This window comes from Poecilia formosa, unplaced genomic scaffold (assembly GCF_000485575.1).
Source record: "Poecilia formosa unplaced genomic scaffold, Poecilia_formosa-5.1.2 Scaffold191, whole genome shotgun sequence".
NCBI classification, from domain to species: Eukaryota; Metazoa; Chordata; class Actinopteri; order Cyprinodontiformes; family Poeciliidae; genus Poecilia; species Poecilia formosa.
This window is the reverse complement of record NW_006800130.1, coordinates 656,436-675,756: the sequence shown is the minus strand read 5'-3', so window position 1 is coordinate 675,756 and position 19,321 is coordinate 656,436. Positions and strand designations below refer to the sequence as shown.

Here is a 19,321-nt window from a genome sequence, read left to right as displayed (position 1 = left end):
GAAGAGCAGAAAATAGGTGTTTTTGAAGGGAAAAAAACAAAAAAAAACAAAACAAACAAACCTATAGCTAGTGGGTTTAGAGCAATAGCTGGAGGTGCCTTGCAAAAGTACACTTTCTACTTGAATTTTTTTCACAGTTGAAGTTACAATTACAAATTTTACTGTAGCAACTTTAGTCCAGTCTGTTGTCCAGGTGAACACCAAGAAATTTACTCATCTATTTTGGTTAGTTTTTTGCAGGAAATTATGATTATCACATATATTTTGTGGGAAAACAATTATTATAACAAAAGAAGAAAAAATATAAATTCACATTGAATATATTCACATTATATTAAAATAGGAAGGAATTATTCTCTAATTAAGCAAAAATGTCCCCAAATTAATGTGATTAACAATCAGTCAAGCTAAGTTTGCAGGATCATCAAAATACTATTCCATTGTAAATATATATATTTTTAATATTACCCAACTCCACATGGTCAATTCAATTCAATTCAATTTCAAAATCGGAACTGAATTGTCACAATTGTAAGCAGACACTCAACAAGTAGAGAACATTTAATTATATATTGGAAAACATAAAATATGTTTGTTATTTTTCAATGGAGAAAAATAAAAAAAAACATATTTTGTTTGTTACAAATAACAAACGTAGTAGATATCCTTGACAGTTCCAACAGCCAAGGTGATATATAGTGACTGATAGTAGGTGATATCAGTCTGTCTGATATCACCTACTGATCAGAGTCCATTTAATAAGCTACAGCTATGTTGAACACAATACTATTACTGATATGGGGGTTAAGTACTGACCATGCTGCCAGTAATCCAAGAGGTCCACAAAGCTCTTAGAGACCATCCAATCAATTAGGCCCGGGGCTTGGCGGTGGATATATAAATACTGCTCACATGCTCACTTGCTAAGATCAGGGGCTTTTTTTAATGAGCAGTTGCATCCATGGAAGGTCACAAGCACATTAGATAAGTCCTTGTTTGTTTTAAACAGTGAAGATCTGAAAAGCAGAGTGATGGACGTATCCTTGACAGTTGCAACAGCCAAATAACAGTCTGTTTCTGTGGTTACAGTTTCCTGATGCTACTGGGTTTATGATTTGTTTCCTCCCACCCTTATCCCCGGGCTCCTCCTTCAATGGATGACATAAAAAAAAAAATCCCCTTTTTAATCAGCAGTGACAGAGCCTGACCCAGATTGATTCAAGTAGACTGTCTGGCACCACAGTAAGGTTTGCATAGGCTACATGAATTCACAATAAAGACTAAAAGGAGTCAAAGGCATGCTTGGGCCAAAAAAAAGAAAAGGAAGCTAAACACAACATCTTTCAGTCTTTTCAGCCTGCACTGATAGTAGCAGATGGAAAACTGATTATTAACAATCTTGGCAAAGGCCAGAAGCTTTCACATCTAGTTTAATAGGCTGTGATGATATGACCAGAGGGTGTCATAATTGTCATCTGTGATGATCCAGATCATACAGGGGTTTGACCCATTTAGCGCTCACACACTTTCTCAGTGTCCTGATGATCCAACTAAGGATCAAAGACTTGTCACACTAAATAAGCAGGCTCAGTGTAGCAAGCAGCTACTTAGACTAAAACACAGCACAATGATCTGAATCATCAATGAAAGCCGGCTGCTTGATTACAGTGTTGTAATGTATTTTATCTCACATGACCATATGCTACTGACAACATTCGACCACAAAAGAACCGAAGAAGTCCTATCAATGCTAATTTGTTTGGGTGGTAGCATTCTCGGTCAGCAGCAGCAGCAGCAGCAGCAGACAAAACCAACTGTGACAGAGTGACATGTTCCTATTGTCTTTGAACGAAAGGACTATTTCACGTATTTTCAGCAGGTCTTGACTGCATTTGATCATAGCTGAAAATAGAAAACACTAAGACTGATTCAACCTGAACTGGATAATTTCACACAAACGTTTTAAAGCACTGTTTAAAATGAATGAAAACTTAAATGTATGCAAACATAAAAAGGAGCATTTTCCACCTCAGAATTAGAAAGGCTTAAAAACAGACAAACAAAGAAACAAAAAAACGCATCATATGGACGAGCAAAGCTTGAGTATCCAGATCGGCAAAAAATTTCAGGAGCAAAACACTGCTGGACGCTATTGACTTTTCTCAAATTAGCACAGGGATCAGCAGCCTTTACAACCCTTACTGCCATTTTTGTCTTTGGTCTAGCTATACGAAACTTATTTAGAGCCACAATATCAACACAAAACAAACAGCTTATTTGTATTTATACAATATACAGACTACTAAAATGTATCTGACACATCCTCAGCTAAAAAACAACAAACAAAACCATAATTTTCCATTTATAAGTAATACTGATAAGACAATGATCTCAACATTCCACTTCCTTGTGTTTAGATTTAATTAATCTTTCAACAGTTATTCACCATATGAGAAGACTCCGAATTGTGTAGATGACCTCACTGTCTTGAGTACGTACCAGCATTGTTCCCCCCTCTACGACAACATTTTCTCTAACAAGCTGATATTCCCTGCCTTCTCACACTTAAGACATCTTCCGGAAAATGTAACCAAGCTGAGCGAGTGAGGCTACCCTCTCAATCCAGGCTTGCAGCTCCCCGCGAGCACCTTTGGGTCACTCAGCTTGCAGAACAGCAGGGCTGCGGTGGAAACACCAAGCTCACACTGTACTGTGCTTTACAGCGATGCACAAGAGCTGCGGGTGTTTGATGAGCATTTGCTGCATTCCCATTTATCATCTTAAGATAACCCATACTACCGTTGCTAGGCAAACTCAGCATGTAGCTTATGGCGGGACCGGAAAAACCCATTTAGGATCTAATCCTTCAAGATGACATTAACATGCCTCGAGTTTAAGTAGCTTATATTAAGGGCCTGCTGCAGCATTCGCTTGGAGTCAGAGAGCTTCAGCAGGAATGTTGACAAGACTCTCAAGGACGGCGTCGGTTTTCCCGACAAACCTGAGGCTGCAGAGATAAGAGCAACAAGAAATGGAGAAACGCATCAGAGAATTTGCTCAGTAAATTCTCTGACACTGCTTTCAGTGAAAGGTGATAAGGTCTTAAAAAGCTGAAGCCTGCCATTATTGTTCAGTTCCCCAGTGCTTGAGGAAATTTGTTCGCTGCTGCCGTCTTGTTGCGTAGAGTGTTGTCTTTTCCTGGCAAGGGGGCTATAATCATAATTGCTTACTTATTATATTGTTTGTCAAAAACTATAAAGGCTGTGTGTTTTTATATAAACCATGTCATTATGCACTTATTAAATAAAGTAGATGGTTTGGCAATGAAAACACTCCTGCAGCTTAGCAGCCCATAAGTGGGCGAACTGCTTTAGTCATTTGACTGACAGCTGAATTGGAGAGAAAATGTGTTTAGAAGTTAATGAAGACATGTCAGTTAGCAGAGGTGTGTGAGAAAAAAAGAAGCTAACTTTTAAAATTTAAGGACCAAAGCTCGGATGGTGACTTCACAGATAAAGATTTCAGATTTATCTAAATTGCTGCAATATGCCAAGCGCCCTTCAGGGATAAGGCAAGGAACGTTTGGGTGAATTTATGACACATGCGTTACATAATGTGGATGAGAACTGAATATAAACTGTGTTTTCAAATAATTCAGTGCAAATCTATATCATTATCATCGGTTAATATAGGCTGAAGCTTTCCAGGCTTAATCGCATAGAATTTTCTCTCAGTCTGTCAACAGTTTGATCTGTAAATCCAGGAAATACTTGTCTAGCGGGTGTTTTCTGTCATGCTGTTTTACCAGTTCAACATAGTTTCCCCGTCCTTCTGTATCCCGTCTCAGTAATGAGAGACAGCAGCAAATTCATTTGGCCTGAAAGCAACACAGTACATGTTTGGACCAACTTTTCCTCCAAGGAATAATTTATACCAGGGGTCTTTAAATTGAATCCTGAAGGGCTGGTGTCCAGCAAGCTTTAGATGTTCCTGCTCTAACACACTTGAATCAAAGTGTATGCAGCCAGTTCTCTGGAGTTATGCAAAAAAAACTTCCATCATTTGATTCAGGTATGTTGAAGCAAAGACATCTAAAAGTTGCAGGAGACCGCCCCTCGAAGCCTGGCTTTAAAGACCCCAGATTTTTACCTGCAAAGGCTTTGTCAAATAAATACAACTTTTGTAAATTCTATTTCTGAGAACAATAAATAGCCTAAACACGGCAGTTTATTTCAATCCTTTTTAAGTTAGCATGTTGTAAAGTTACAACCTCAGATTTTAATATATTTCATTGAGATTTTATGTAGTAAAGCAACACTTCTGAATGAAAGGGATATATTATTTATTGTTTTCCATTAAAAAAATTAACTCAGTCTGAAAAGTGCGACGTGTATTTGTATTAAGCTCAAATGAATCAACGCTTGGTAATACTCAGCTGCAAGTGTTTTTAATGATTTCTCTGCCAGCTTATCACATTAGAGACTAAAGTTGTTTCTTCATTCTTCTTTGCAAAATAGCTCAAGTTCAGACAGATTGGATGGAGAGAATATGTGTGAATCAGTTTTCAAATCTTGATTCAGATTCTCACATGGAATTATGTCACGACTTTGACTGGTGGGGGCCGCCTTGAATGCTGTTCGCCCAGGGTGTCAAACAGGCTAGGACCGCCCTTGCACACTCTTGATGGATTCAATGAAACTTATGAATGTGTCTACTTATGAATGTGGAAAATTATTTTGTAACTGTGACAGTGTCACCTCCCTGTTTCACTGCTGGAGTGGTTTGTGTTAGTCTATTTCATAAAATCCAAATGAAGTCCATTGAGGTGTAGCAAGAATATGCAAAAAAAGTTCAAGGCGTTTGGCCAAACCACCGGGTGAATGGACCTTTTTGTACTTTGACTAACATGATTCAAACAATAAAGCTTTTTTTCTTTGCAAGCATTGTCCAGGTCATATCAGCTGCCAAATATCCTAACACACAAGTCTTAGAAACTAAGGCTAAGCTGTTTTTTTTCTTTGTTGTTTTTTTCCTACAATTCTCAGGATGACTTTATGACTTTGAATACTTGACAGCATGCTTTAAGCCCGTATTTCATTATTGCATCTGACAGCAGAGGGATACATATATGCAAATCATGGAAGCTTTTTGGGTAGTTTTGCTGAATTCATGAGAGCACAGTGTGTAGGAGAGAAGTAAACAGAGACTATGCAGAATGAAGATGCTCAAAATCACATTATGTAACAACATTATGGCTATTTTCATGCTGAATATTTAAAATTTGCACCGAATATTTGTCAGCATATGTAAGGTCGTTTAATGGGTTACCACCCATTCTTATTTTTTTCTCCATGAGGAGAAACAAGTTGAGAAAACTGAAACATATGCCCTCTAACCACTTCTGTACACTACATTGATTATGCACACACACACAAAAAGCTTTCACGTGTACAAAACGTGTGTGATTTTACATAAGAGGTCCTCAAATTGTGTTAATAGATTTATGTCATACACGTCTGAAGCTGCAGGCACTACATACTTTACATTACAGTTTGATGAGGGAATCCCAAGCTGTTTTAAAAGCTTTTAAAACCAAGAGAGGCAACTGGGTGAGGTCTGTGCTCTGCAATACAGTGTGTGCAGCTCTAAAACCTGGGATGTGTGTCCTGGCTTGTGTATTTATGTAGTCAGGGGGTCTGGTGGGAAGAGCCAGAATTAGCTGAGGGTAGTAATAGGTCACTTAGCAGGGCCAGTGGAGAGAGATCCTGTTGACGCAACATGTCCAATAATATTTATTTCCTTTTATCCTGCGATTTAGTGTCAGCATCTAAAAGTGGGAGGCAAACCCAAACAACGCTGAAGGTGGGCTCCTGCTTTTAAAGTGCAACAGGGCAGAGGTTCCCTCAAAGAAGAAAACGTACCACTTCTAGAACAGAAGGTCCAAAATCCACTCAAGCAATGACAGTAAGCATAATGAGGTTCCCGTGAGGAGCCACAGCAGATCTCGCTGGAGTGTGTGAGACATGCTCGCTAAAGAATATGCAGTAAAAACAGGCAGCCAAGGCCTCGGGAGGAGTTGTTTTTCACAAGCCTGTGTGGTATGCATGTGCGCCTCAACCCACTCCGGCCCACCTCGTGGCTGGCTGGTTGGCATTCCTGGCCCGCTCTGTAATTATGGCTCTTCGCCAGACTGCTTTGCTATTCTCTGATCTGATCTCTCCCCAACCACCGCCGATGCACACTTACAGCAATTAGCCACCAACGATTCTCCTGGACATTTAGCTTAGAATACAATTAGTTTGGTAAATATGGCCAGCAGATAAAAAGCATCCCACCGTTACATTCGGGGTCGTACATCACCAATCAGAGGTAATAGTGATATTTCTAACTTCATTATTAAGAGAAAAAATGATGTGAAACTTGAAAAACGAATGAACAAGTGTTTCTGTTTTGATACCAATACACCCGAGTCCAGTAAATCTTCAACAAGGTACTTTTTAAAAACTTGTAAATGTGACAAATGCTGACAAAGTGTACCATGTGTTTACATGCAAAATTAATCTATTTTTCATATAATAACATGACAGAACTTTGTATCTTTCGTTTTGGTATTCTTAAAGCTTTGTGCTACTACGGTGATCTTGGAAACATTCCTTTAAAACGTAAAGGAAGGACTTTGATTTTAAAGTTTGCATATAGAATACAAGAGTCTAACCAAAGGCTTTGTTTGTCTAAACAAATGCTGACAGTTTGTTTGACTTTAACTCCCTTGTGTTTCATTCTTTGAAACGTTCTTGTGATAATAGGAAAAGAATTAAATGCTGGTGATTGTCTGTGCACATCAGAGTAGCAATGCTGGTCAGAACTGGTGCAGAAACGTGATCATTTTAGATGAAAATGTAGTTGTTTTTTTTAAATACACTTTCTGTCACAAAGTAACCATTCTCCCTTGTGGTGAATTACAGATAGACTAAACTGGCAACACAGGGTTTTTAATTCTCTGTGCTGATTTGTCAGATCTCCAACCTTTGACGTTAAGAAAGCCTTCCTTTGAACTTCCGTCTAATTGTGGGCCAAATCGTCATAGCAACCAGTATGGTGTCGAGTACTGCTGTTTAAAACTTTTATCTCTCAGGAAACTTGTGGTTGTGTTGTACTTATTTGTTTCACATATTTTGGACATATAGTTATTAGAAGCTAGAAGCACCAACCTCTTTGAAATGGAAGCACTGAAAGTGAGATGAGATGCAGTTTTAAGAAATGCCCATTTTTTTTGGATAGCATATGGCGAAGTGGAGAAATCTACATGGGCCAAAGCATGTTGATGCAAATGTTCAATGATAACAGAGGAAATTACTCATGCTGTCTACTACTTTTGTAACAGATGTAGTTTAGGGTGAAGTGTTCGGCTTGAAAGGTGTTAATGTCTATAATTTCTGTTTGACAGCTTTTCCAGACCGCTAGACATTTTCTGACCACATTTCCAACACAAACTCTTATAGGTCGTAGGTTGGGATGACTTTTTGCCGCCTGGCTGTGTGTCACATGAAAAATGAAGCCAAGCCCAAAGCAAAATTTGCAAGAAATATGTAAATATTTAGCCATGGCAAAAGGTCAACAATCAGAACACATCAATTGCATATGAAAGAGAATCTCTCATAAGTTCAGACAATCTGCACCATTCATGCAGTCAGAGGCACATGACAGGCCTGCAGCAGAAGGATTAGGACGATCAGCTGAGCAAGACTCAATACCACATTGTTCCTCACAGTTCACCGCTTGTTTTTTCCCCCTCCAACTCTCCCTGCAGCTTATCAGAGGAGCCAGACCCAAATCTCTCCCCACTTATGCCTGCCAAACTTTAATCACCTACAGCCCACATCCAAACATAAAACTGTTAAGCCACAAAACCATGGTACAAAAAAAGTCAAAGCCTTCCGCTGTGCTGTTTGAAGGATCGGTGTGGTTTCGAATGTGGACTCGTTGTTCTAGAAAAACACCTCATATTTGGTACAAAAAAAAACAACAACACAAAGACGGGCAATTAGGTTAATCTGCTCCAGGCTTTAGATAACAGAGTACAGATCTGCCATTGTTTACAGGTGACATCTGCATCTGGGTGACAAAAGGCAGCTGTAGAACGGATCAGGAAGGGTGTGTGCCAGCGCTCACTGTCTCTGCTCAACACCGATAGCAAACATCCCGCACTGTTCACACACACCTACTCCATCACAGGTGGACGCGACAGTCCGGACAGTAAATCATTGGCACTATCAGAACATCAACATTCTAGGGTTGTGTGGTTTAACGAAAAACATTTACAAGGCTTATGATGGATGTAGTAAACATAATACGGTGCCTTGCTAAAACACAAACTTCGATGTATTTCAGAGGGACTGATTAGACAGAACAACACAAAAGTAAGTTAATATTTGTGGAGTGAAAGAAAAGGAAAATACAACAAATGTCTCCCTAATTGATTGGATCTGATCTTTGAACAGCAGTTTTCAAGTCTCATCAATTTTCTTTTATTAGATTAAAGTCAGGAGTTTGACTGGGCCATTCAAGCATATGAATATGCTTCAACCTAAGCCATTCCACTGTGGCTCTGAGTGTATGTGAAGGGGAACAGTCGGTGTAGATCTCTTTAGTTCCTCTAGAGTTACTCCTCTGTCACTTCTCTGTCTATCAGGACAGGCTCATGGTCACGTCTTGGTAGGTTTGTAGTTTTGTTAGGTTGGAATGATATCATGACCAGTGCTGACTGCAATGTTCAAAACTTTCAAACCTTTTCTGCACTTGCGTTCCTTGATCTTTATAACACTGTGTTGTCTACAAAAACCTTACAAGACCTTCCCAGAATATCTATGTTTGAATCTGACAAGGGGAACTTGTGATGGTTTACAATGGACTGTATTGTATTTTATCTAGGTGTGTAAGAGTTAAAAGATCTAGATACATCTGGAAACTGTCAGATTTATATATATATACTGTATATAGACAATAATTCATATCTAAACCCTTCAGTTTCACAAGTATTCCAGTAAGATAGATTTTTTAGTTTGTGGTTCTATCCCTTGTGCACTGGGCAAAGTAGTCAAAATGCCTTGACGATACCAATATTGAAAAATACCTACATAACCACAAAAGTATTAAAAAACCCAGCATTGTGTAATCTGAATGTTGCACAGGAAGCACTTTGAAAAGCACCTTGAAAATTGACATCAGCAGCATCTTCCCTTTAAGAGAGGATCGGACAAAGTAGCCCCCCCCCCTTTTTTTGCCTCCTCGCCTCTTAAATGGCTGTAATGGAGATTAAAAGCTCAGAGAAATGCTCACCTGGCACAAGCATCAACAGGCCCAGACTTGCCACAAAGGAAGAGCTTGCAGGTGTCCCTGCTTGACTGAAGCTGTGCAGAAATTGCGTCTGATAGCGGTGACCAAACAGCCACAGTGGCTGTGTTTGAGAAATTCCGGATTGCTATTTTTAACTTTTGCAGTGATAATTATGCTGTTTTTCTGCACGTTAGTTTACCCGAGCCAGATTATATATTTTGAAATGGCAAAACGACTTTGAATCTCTGTGGTTCTTTTAATAGGATGAAACAGTTTCTCACCTATATAGAGTGAGGAATCTTTCTTCTTCACGTGATCATCGATGTAGGAAACTCCAAGGGGCTGCACCGGAGTGGCCCCAATCCCCAGCAGGACCTGAGCCCCGATGAGCAGCAGGTACATCATGTTGGTGTTGGCTTTGTTGGAGCAGAGAATCTCATCTTGAGACTCACTAGAGTTAGTATTGGAACAAACATCCCGACCCAAGTTGGTCCTGTGAATTTTCTCTATCTCATACTGATTTGTCAAGAATTCAGGAAGAGCTGAGAGGAGAGCTCCCAAGGCCATCACTATGCCCCCGCAGCCAATCAGACGGGGCCGGTGTGCTTTGGCCCCAAAATAGCTTACGAACAGAATCAGTGCCAAATTGCCGATTTCGAAGCTGCTGGCTATCACTCCAACGTCGGCGCTTTGCAGGTTGAACCGTCGTTCCAGGGTGGTCAGCACACTCACCTGAAAGACAAAACGACAAATCTGAGGACAGGGAATCAAATTTATTCTAATAAAGAGGTTGGACCTCTGTTCTACTCATTTACTTTCACCACCAGTTCCTGTCTTTCACCAACTGTCATCCACACCCCAGTTTAAAACCAAGTAGAAACTTATCAGGAACAGGAAGAAGGAAGAATAAAAAAACAAAACAAAAAAAAAGCAGCAGATTTGTTGTTTGCAACAGTGTCAGTAAAGCCATCCCAGCATGTTTTTAAATGTTGAAAATTTAGGGGAATTCCACTTTTACTTCTTTAACATTTAACAAAGCAGCAAGAAGCTAATCCCGGCTTTGATTACAGCTCTAATGCTAACCTATCTTTACATTTGATTGAACTTTTTAACACCAGTGTTTCTGTAAACTCAAAGGAGAGATCTAACTCAGCATTTAAACCTCACTTCTCTTCACCTATATCAGAACATACAACATATGGCTATGATACATAAATCTGTACATGATACATTTGTTTGGTATTTTTCAATCAACTTTTTCTTTCACTGCTTCACTCAGATGACAAAATGACCAGCGCCTACAAATACTCCACTACTAATCAGAAAGCCAGAAACCAGTTAGAGTGAGCTAACCGAGTAGCTGACTGAGCAGCCAACATCCAGAGTGGCACGCAGTCATTTTTAAGTTATAATGTGAGACAAGAAGAATACTGCACAGGTGTTTAACTGAGAAATTATTTTTATATGGCATCCTAATGTTTAGAGACATCATTCCTATTTTAACAGATATTTTTTATTGATCCATGCAAATATAATAAACACCACGGGGCTTGTCATAGCAGAGTTGATCTTTAAGGTACACCCCAAAAATCTGCTTTTTGTGTTTACAAGTGTAACTAGGCTGAGACAGAATGAAGGGATTGTAAACAAATGTACTGGATGAAATAGATGAAAGACCTCCAGTTAGGAGCACAGTACAGTTATTTCAGCTAATGGGGCGCAAAGTCAACTGTCCCCTTCGTCCATTCCTGTTTAGTGTTTGTTCCAAAGATAACAGGACAGATTATTTATGTCGACTCACAACATGTTTATCTGAGTAACAGATTTCTGGTACAACTATGATCTAAAACGGCAATCGAGTGCTACTTCAGCATCAGGAGATGTGACAGATACTGACTAGTTCCGTTACGTTCATTACTTTTTTTTTTACTTTCCCACAAAACTCAACAGCAAAACATTTTGGTATATTTCCTGGAAATCTAACAAGCAGACTAAAAAAATTTTTTTTGTGAATGATAACAGCAAGAAATCACAACCCTGTCATTTTTCATTTTAACATAATTTTTCATCTGGAAGTGAAAAACAAAAACAAAAACAAAAAAGCAAGCAAAAAAAATAAAAACAAAAAACAAAAAAACACAGTTGATCTTGGATCATATATCAATTTAAAAAATGTTTTTTGGCACTTGTGGCCTTTATTGACAGTTACCAGAGAGCAAATGGGCAGAGTAGAAGAAATGCAGCAAAGATCTCAAAGTCAGGAATCGAACAAAGGACCGCCGCATCGAGTACATGGAGTAACTGTTCGACCGCTACACCACTTGACATCCCTATACAGTTGACTTAAAATTCAGTATCTTATTATGCTTCATATCAAGCCTTATTGGAAACGGATCAAACACTACATCTAAAAAAAAAAACAGGGGTTCTGTTTCACGTTAAATGCCAAATTCTTGTCTGAAGAACACTGTGAAATAAACTCTTACATTAGCAGTTCTGTGTCCAGCTGAGCATTTCAGCTACTTATATAGGCAACAGACAGCATCTAAAAATAACAGTAAACGTTTTAACTAAGTCCTGTGGAATGTGAAGGCTGTTTGTCTTGTTACATAATGATACAGGCCGAGGGTCTTAGGTAAACAAAGCAAAGATTTAAAACTGCAGAAGCATGACAGCTGGCCCACTACTGAAGGCAGAAAAGATCGGCAGGTGATACGACTACCACAAATAATTCAGTAAGGCTTGTTTTTTTATTTTAATAGGAGTTAAAAATATTTTTTCTTCTTTGATGTGCAGGTGTAACAAGTGATGCATACAGGTCAGTGTTGCAGCTGCTCTCAGTCTAAGTGCAGCATGCCCCTCCCAGAAGTTCAAAGCAAACAGAGAATGACTGTAGGGAGCGTCCAGAGTCTTCCACTGAATTTAGGGAATGGAAAACTTTGGCCCCTTGGGTGGCTATTTGTCATAAATTAAAGTAAACAGAACAAGCAGGACTGGCTCCTCCCGTCGTGTCTCATCCCACGTTTGGAAAGAAAAAAAACATAAAAAATCCAATTAGAGCCGTAGTTGCTATGGAAGATCTGAGTAAATGCGAGTCTAGCTATGCAGGAAAACCCGTTCCGAGTACGATAGGTTCAACATGTTCGTCTCTTCAGCTCTGACCTCAATAGGCAGGTTTCCAGGAGGAGTTAAACCACCATGAAGTTATACAGGAAAAAGTAAGCAAATGGAAACCATTCCGTCAGTGGTCCCAGCCATGTTTTGCGCAGATTACAGTGGAAATGTTTAATCTGCTGCACAGCAACAAGTAAACTTTGTAACACTGAGCAGCATGTCTCATCCGAAAAACAAGGCACTTTCCCCTTTAGAGACGTTTTTTTTTTTTTCAGAATTCACCGGAATGGGCTTAATATACATAAAGAAAACAAGGCCTCCTGCAGCTGACATCCCCTGTATGGCATTATGTTTTAGCTCTAAGGCAGAGATGCTAAAATGATGCTATTTGCAATGGTTGAGCAGCTGTGTTTAACTGGAGCTGAGACTATTTAGAATAATTTCCTCTCTGTTTTATGAGGTGGAACTTACTGACTGTTGGTTTCCTTTACTCCAACGGCAGAGAACAATCAGGTTAAGAATTAGTTATGAGCATTCGTTAGCACGAGCACACAAGTAAAAAGAACAATAATCCTTTGAATACGCTCGAAAAAATAAAACACAAATAGTGTTGTTTACATATAAAAAATAATTTTGACTGAACTCATAAGTACAACCAATTGTCCATTTAGGTTTTTTTTTTTTTTTTTTTTTTTTTTTTTTTACATTTACAGCTTTGTTATTATTACCTGTTGTCAAGAACTCTGTTAACAGCTGAACTGATAAAAAAAAAAAAGCCCAGAGGCTAGTCGCAGTAATAGATTACTGAGGTGTGGTGTTGTATTTTTTATTTTTTTTATTTATGTCCTCATTATCTCAAACCTAAATATTTACTCCCTAGCCTAGAGAACCAATCGACATGATTATCCAATATACCCAATACAAACTAACATAACAAATAAGCTGACAATGGCAGAGTAGTGGATAGCTGGAAATGATAAACACGGTTTTGTTAGACAGTGAATGGCTTCCACATCCCCTTTCAGCGCTCAGTGGGTTGAAGGCTGCCTCGGTGTGACACGTCACTGAGGACATAACAGTTGAGGTCCAGGTGTTAGTTTGGCTTTCCAACTTGAGCTCTTAAGTGTCAGATCTGACTGTCGTCACAGAGGTGCAGCTACGCCCAACACACCAGAGATTCTCAGCAGCTACGTCTGGACATGAGTCATAGAGAGAATTTAGCACCGCATAGTAATTTTAAGTATTATAAAGAAACTGCATTTAACTAAATGAACCGAGATCAGAAATTTTATTTTAATCAAAGTTAGGCGTAAACACTGTGGGTGTTACAAGATCTTCATGTCTTTAAAAAAAAAAAAAAAGAAGAACACAATATTTCTCATTGAAGCAGAAGTTTTGTTGAGAAGTGCGGTGTTGTTTCTGTTTTAGTTTAGTTTTATAAAAATGCAAAATGAATTATCACAAATGTTTAAGCTCAGATCTTGTCTTAAATCTATGTAAAATGTTGAATGTACCGATAAGCTCTTGTTAGACTCTACAGATGAGTTCCTCAACATCCCCAGTCAGTTTATATGAATTTTAATGTTCTATTCAACAACACTTTGTTTGTTAGTGTTGGCTAATGTCCATTATCTAGATCCGTTTAAAACGTCCTCATTTCTAATTATATTTTAGTCGACTATATAAATTTCTGCCTGTAATTGACTGAAGATAAGATGCTGTCATATTGCTGCAAACATTTTTAATGCACCCGAGCTTTTCTCACTCAATAATTGAAATTGATAATGCATAAAATCAAAATGACTTATTCATACATGCACTGATAAAGTTTTTTTTTCTTTTACTGACTTGATATTAATTATATGTTTTCAAGCGAGCGGACGTGCAAATTCTGAGTGCTTTCTAAGAAGTTTTTCTGTGGAATCTTTGCGTTAATTCAGCAAATAAATGTCTGAAACGTTGACTGAAAAACACTAAATGTGCTGCTGATTTCTTGATAAAGGTAGTTATTATAAGTCCGTCCGAAAATAGAATTTCCCTAACCTTTATCAGATTTTTTTTTTTTTTTTTTTTTTTTTACTAAACTCAAAACAAAGTTAGTCAGTGAACATGAGGTTCGCTACAGACTGTACTGCACAATTTTCACCAATATGAGGACAGTCATCTTCATGACTGCACATCTTTTGTCCTCGTCACCATTATGGATCTGTAGTTCAAGTTGTTTTGCACACAACTTCTTCAGGTGCGAAAGGGTCAGTAATTAGATGTTAAATAACAACCATGCCGTGGAGAAATTATATATCTCAGTACATACAAATTAAAGTAATTTTCTATCATTTACTCAATCTAATGTAAGAAACATTGGTTATTTTAATAATGATAAAATTATTATCACCTAAGACGGGGTAGTTTTGAGTTATTCTGGATCTACTTTGTCATCTTGACTAATCAGTCAATTGGTCCAAACAAGCACCAGAACAAAAATTAATGGAAATAAGGTTAAATGCAACGCTTACTTTTTAGAATAAATAATTAAAAATAAAGTATACATTCAAATGTCGGTACTCTCTTATACCACTTACTTCAATATTTTAAGAAAACACCTGCAAAAAAAAAAAAGAGGAATTGACAAAGATGAAGTGGCCGTGCGCAGAATGAAATGATATGCTTTGGTGTAGAGGTGATCAGGAATGAAACGGTATTAATGGTGTCAGATACTTGTAATATGTGTTATCATTGGTTTGGCCAACATAATTTGTTTACTAACTCAAAAGGATTCACTACTTGCAATCTAAATTAACAGGAGTCGGTTGCTAGCTTACTTTCAATTATTTATTTTTTTTTATATAAAAAAGCTCAAAAACAGCAGTCTAACTCTTTGCTTTTTGTCTGTTTTGTTTCACTGTCGCACTCAAGCTGCTATATCGGGATACTTAGGACGATGCTGGTTGTCTTTAGGAGCTCACAGGAAGGCAAGGAGCCATAAACGTTGAACTTTCCCTCTCTGGTGCCAGCAAACTCTCTTACTCTAAGCACAATGATCCAATCAGAGATGCCATGGTTGAACATTTAAGTCAACACCAGCTTTTCAGCTTGACATCTTGCCAGGTACCCAATGTCCTGTACATGGAAAGGAGACTTCATGGAAATTAAAAGCACTTGTGTTTATCCAATGAGGTGACTGCATATCTCACTGTCTGCTATAGTTTTACAGTCTATTCACTGTTTGAACAGGTGTCCAGAACTAATGTGCCATAAAAAATAAAAAAATAAAAAAAACAGCCGCCAGTCCTGCTCCATCTGAGAAGCAAAGGAGGATTCGCTCTCCTTCTTGCTGTCAGAGTTATCACAGTGTGTCACCACCATCCTCAAGATCCAAGATGCTCAGCAGGTCCACTTACAGAGAAGATAAGACGTTCCAGTCCAAATATGGCTGAGGCATTTTGGGTTTGGGTGTATTAATTAGTAGCAACCAGAGACATCGCTGCCTTTCCTCAGAGAATAAACATTGCTAATGTTGAGCCTAAACGTTCACAGCGGCTGCCAGAGGCTGCCAATCTCATCCGAGATGCTTTGATCAATAATGTGGAGCACTTTAGGGAGTTTTTCTTCCACCAATTCCAAAAAATAAGAACTTTCAGCATGCCTTTGTGTTTCTTTTCTTCTCTTTTTTTTGACATTTTAATTCAACTGGCATCATGCAGAGAGAGACAGGACAATACGTTTATCTGTAATCAGTGTGAGTAAATGTGAAAACGAAAGAGTTAGCACGTGTGGAAGATTGGAAGAAGGAACAAGGAGGATTGGGGTCTTGACCTTGAATGACATTTTTGGTCAATTAAGCCAATTGGTGTTTTTGTTCTGAACTAATTGGCCTAATATCAGTACTGTAAATTATTATTTTTTTTTTTTGTTTTTCTTTACCCACGTGACAAGAACCAGAAGCCAAACCTCTGTCCTGCGGCCGGTTTCTGGGTTCTGTCACTGCAACCCTTCAGAAAAGCCCAGAGTGGAGCAGGAAATCTGCAGCTGCAGCCTTTCACTGTACTGTACAGTAACAGGACAGACTCCTGGCTGCCCCGGCTGTGCGGTACTCACCAGGTACGCTCCCACTGTGCCCTGTGCCAACATGAGAGCGCACTCCGATATGAGGAAAATCTTGATGTTGGAGAAGCATGATGAGTTTTTGCGGAGAGCGTCGCTTTCCAGCATGTCGCCGCCACTGCTGCTCCCCGGGTCCCGGTGCTTCTTCACCTGCATCCCCGCCGCCTAGGACTCCCCGAGACTCTCGCCGGGGGAGGAGGAAGAGGTGGAGGATGTTCACCGGAGGAAGACACCGACCGGCAGCTTCAGGGTTTCGTTTTTGTCTTCCACCCGTGGAGGCTACATCCGAGGGTTTCTACTTGGCGCCGCGTCTCGTTAAGTCAACAAATTGTAAGGCTTTCATCTGACAAGCTTGGGGAGCGCAGATCCAAACTCCGCGGGGCTCCGTCGCTGCTCCGCGGCTAAACATTGCTACCTCGTCGACACCGCGCAGAAACATGAGAGCTTTCCGAAGGCACTAGTGAACCGCCGGCATAAAAACCTCCGTCACGTCGCATGCTTGGGCCGCAGAGTTTTGTGGGTTGTAGCGGGCGGAGAAGGTTCTCCTAACTCCGGCAGCGGAGGACTGACGGGGACATTCACCCGCAGCGGCTGCTGAGCGTCTGCTCCCCTACCTCCTGTCTCTGTTCTCCTCCCTCAGTCTGTCTGTAGCACTAACCCTGCGCTAGGGGCGCTGTGGAGCATCTTCAGCTCTGCTCTTTTCGGAAAAATACAGAACTGTCCAAAAAATCCTCCAGGGCGCTGAGTGCGTTTTCGACCCCTGTTAAAGTGTTGAGACATAGGCATAGCAACAATGGATGGCTGTATATTGACTGAATGTTGTGGATGTACCAGGGGCATTACCAGACATCCAGCCACATTGGTGCCCAGACAGTCCTGCTGTGAAGTTTTTAATATGGGCAATATGGAGAGTTACCCAGGACTACAACAATTAAAAAGTGATGGATAAAAAAGAAAATACAATTTCTTTGTCAGTTGCTCATTGAGCTATATGTTTCTATTAGTATCCATGGTTTACTGTTGATAAAAGGAACACTATTATGTCTGTGTGGGACTGTTTTAGATGAAATGCAGGAGATCACGATCCATTGATGGAGACGAGAGAAGTTCTCCCAAATAAGCTTGCAAAAACCACCAGTGACTAAGTTTTCTATTTTAATGCATTTTTTTACATATTTCTAAGCAATGTTTTAACACTAGTTATTAGAAAGTTCAGTAATTAAATACTTTTGTCATCATGTTGATCATTACTATACGTTTTTGCTAAATTGTGATCAGAAATTCTGCTCAACCACACGTAACCAGGTTGTATTCTACTTTGTTATAATTACACCAAATGTTTTCCTTTACTCAGACAGTTCCTCTGCCTGACAGTAAGCATTGTACCCACCACTCCGATTATTGTGAGCCTGCAGCTTTAAGATGGGGAGCCCCTCCTCTTTATTTCTTCCTCTGTGGTATTATTATGTTAAATTGTTTTGTGGTCCTCAGCCCATCCACTTTCGTAAACATGCTGGCAATTTTTCATCAAAGTCACTCCAGTATTAAAAATTTCATAAGTTTATTTGTGTTACCATCATCATCATCATAATATATATTTTTATCCCATTATGTGAATATTTAATTTAATTTATGACAATAAAGTAACAGGGATCGACTTTATTTTGTTATATATTGTGTAGGATCTGGAGCGGGCGGCCCCTGATGTGCTTGTTTTTCTGTTCTGTGCAGTCCAAAGACAACTGGACCAGACCCATCACACCTAGTGGCACCAAGTAATCTTGCAATAAACGTATCTTTAATTCCAGCATCATAATATTACAATGGAAATTTTTTAGAAATTTACGTTTTACATTTGTGTGCCTTTACCACATAAAACATTTTAAGGTTCTAAATCTTTAAGTTTTTGAAAAAGATGATTCAAATAAATAAATACATATCCACTGAAGACACGTGGAAGGAAATGTAGATCCTTTCAAAAAAGACTTCCAAAAATCCAGACAGGAAGAGCCACACTACATAAACTACATTGTTGCTTTGAGTCGGTAGTACTATGTCACTGTTTATTATCCACCAAACCATTCAACACCGTTGCAGATATGGAGAAAGAAATTGTTCCCACTGTGTTTTTCTGCAGCAGAGAAGCAGAAGTTGTGTTGTTTGCTCATCCTGTTTCTATGATTATTATTGGATCATCTGAGTGGGCACAGGATGAGACACTGCAATGGCTATGATGTAATGCAACCACATCAATTATGGGCTCTAACTGACTGAATGAAAACCAAATGTTGTGTTATGGCTGCAAAGATTTTCTGAACATTTTTTTTAAGACATGAGTAATATGTGAGGTGTGACATAGGTTTGAATAAAACTGGCAAAATAAATAAATAAATAAATATTGAGTTACACAATTATACTAATATTTTAATTAATAGGTGTTTCTTTTTTTTTGACTGAAATAATGAATGCTTTAAATATTTTCTTCAGTTGCACATTTTAAATCAAAGCTGCAGATGGGAAGATGACTTTCTCTCACTTCCTAAAATCAACAGGAGCTGAAACAAAGATGAAAGCTGAAAATGAGACTGGAAAGATTTAAGAGTCAACCATGATTTATCTCAGCCTTCTCATTCTCCGACCTTTTTGTCTGGCAGGAGTCCAAAGTAAAGTAACCATCAATTGTGAACACTTCCTCACTTGAAACCATCTAAAATCCAACAGGAAAAATTAAAAAAAAAAAATCCTAGTAGCAGAATTATTTGCTGCC

The 19,321-nt window shown here is 39.0% G+C and overlaps 1 protein-coding gene across 1 annotated transcript in view; it reads right to left on the bottom strand.

Moving 5' to 3' along the window:
• The window catches only part of slco3a1a (solute carrier organic anion transporter family member 3A1a), a 36,673-nt gene extending 19,421 nt beyond the window's left edge, over positions 1 to 17,252 (bottom strand). Inside the window, exons 1-2 of the mRNA XM_007566409.2 lie at positions 16,549 to 17,252; positions 9,618 to 10,068 (exon numbers count right to left, since the gene is read on the bottom strand). Of these exons, the coding sequence (XP_007566471.1) occupies positions 9,618 to 10,068; positions 16,549 to 16,710 (613 nt within the window). The 5' untranslated portion in view covers positions 16,711 to 17,252. The remainder of the gene's footprint in view (positions 1 to 9,617; positions 10,069 to 16,548) is intronic.
• Between the last annotated feature and the right edge of the window lie 2,069 nt (positions 17,253 to 19,321).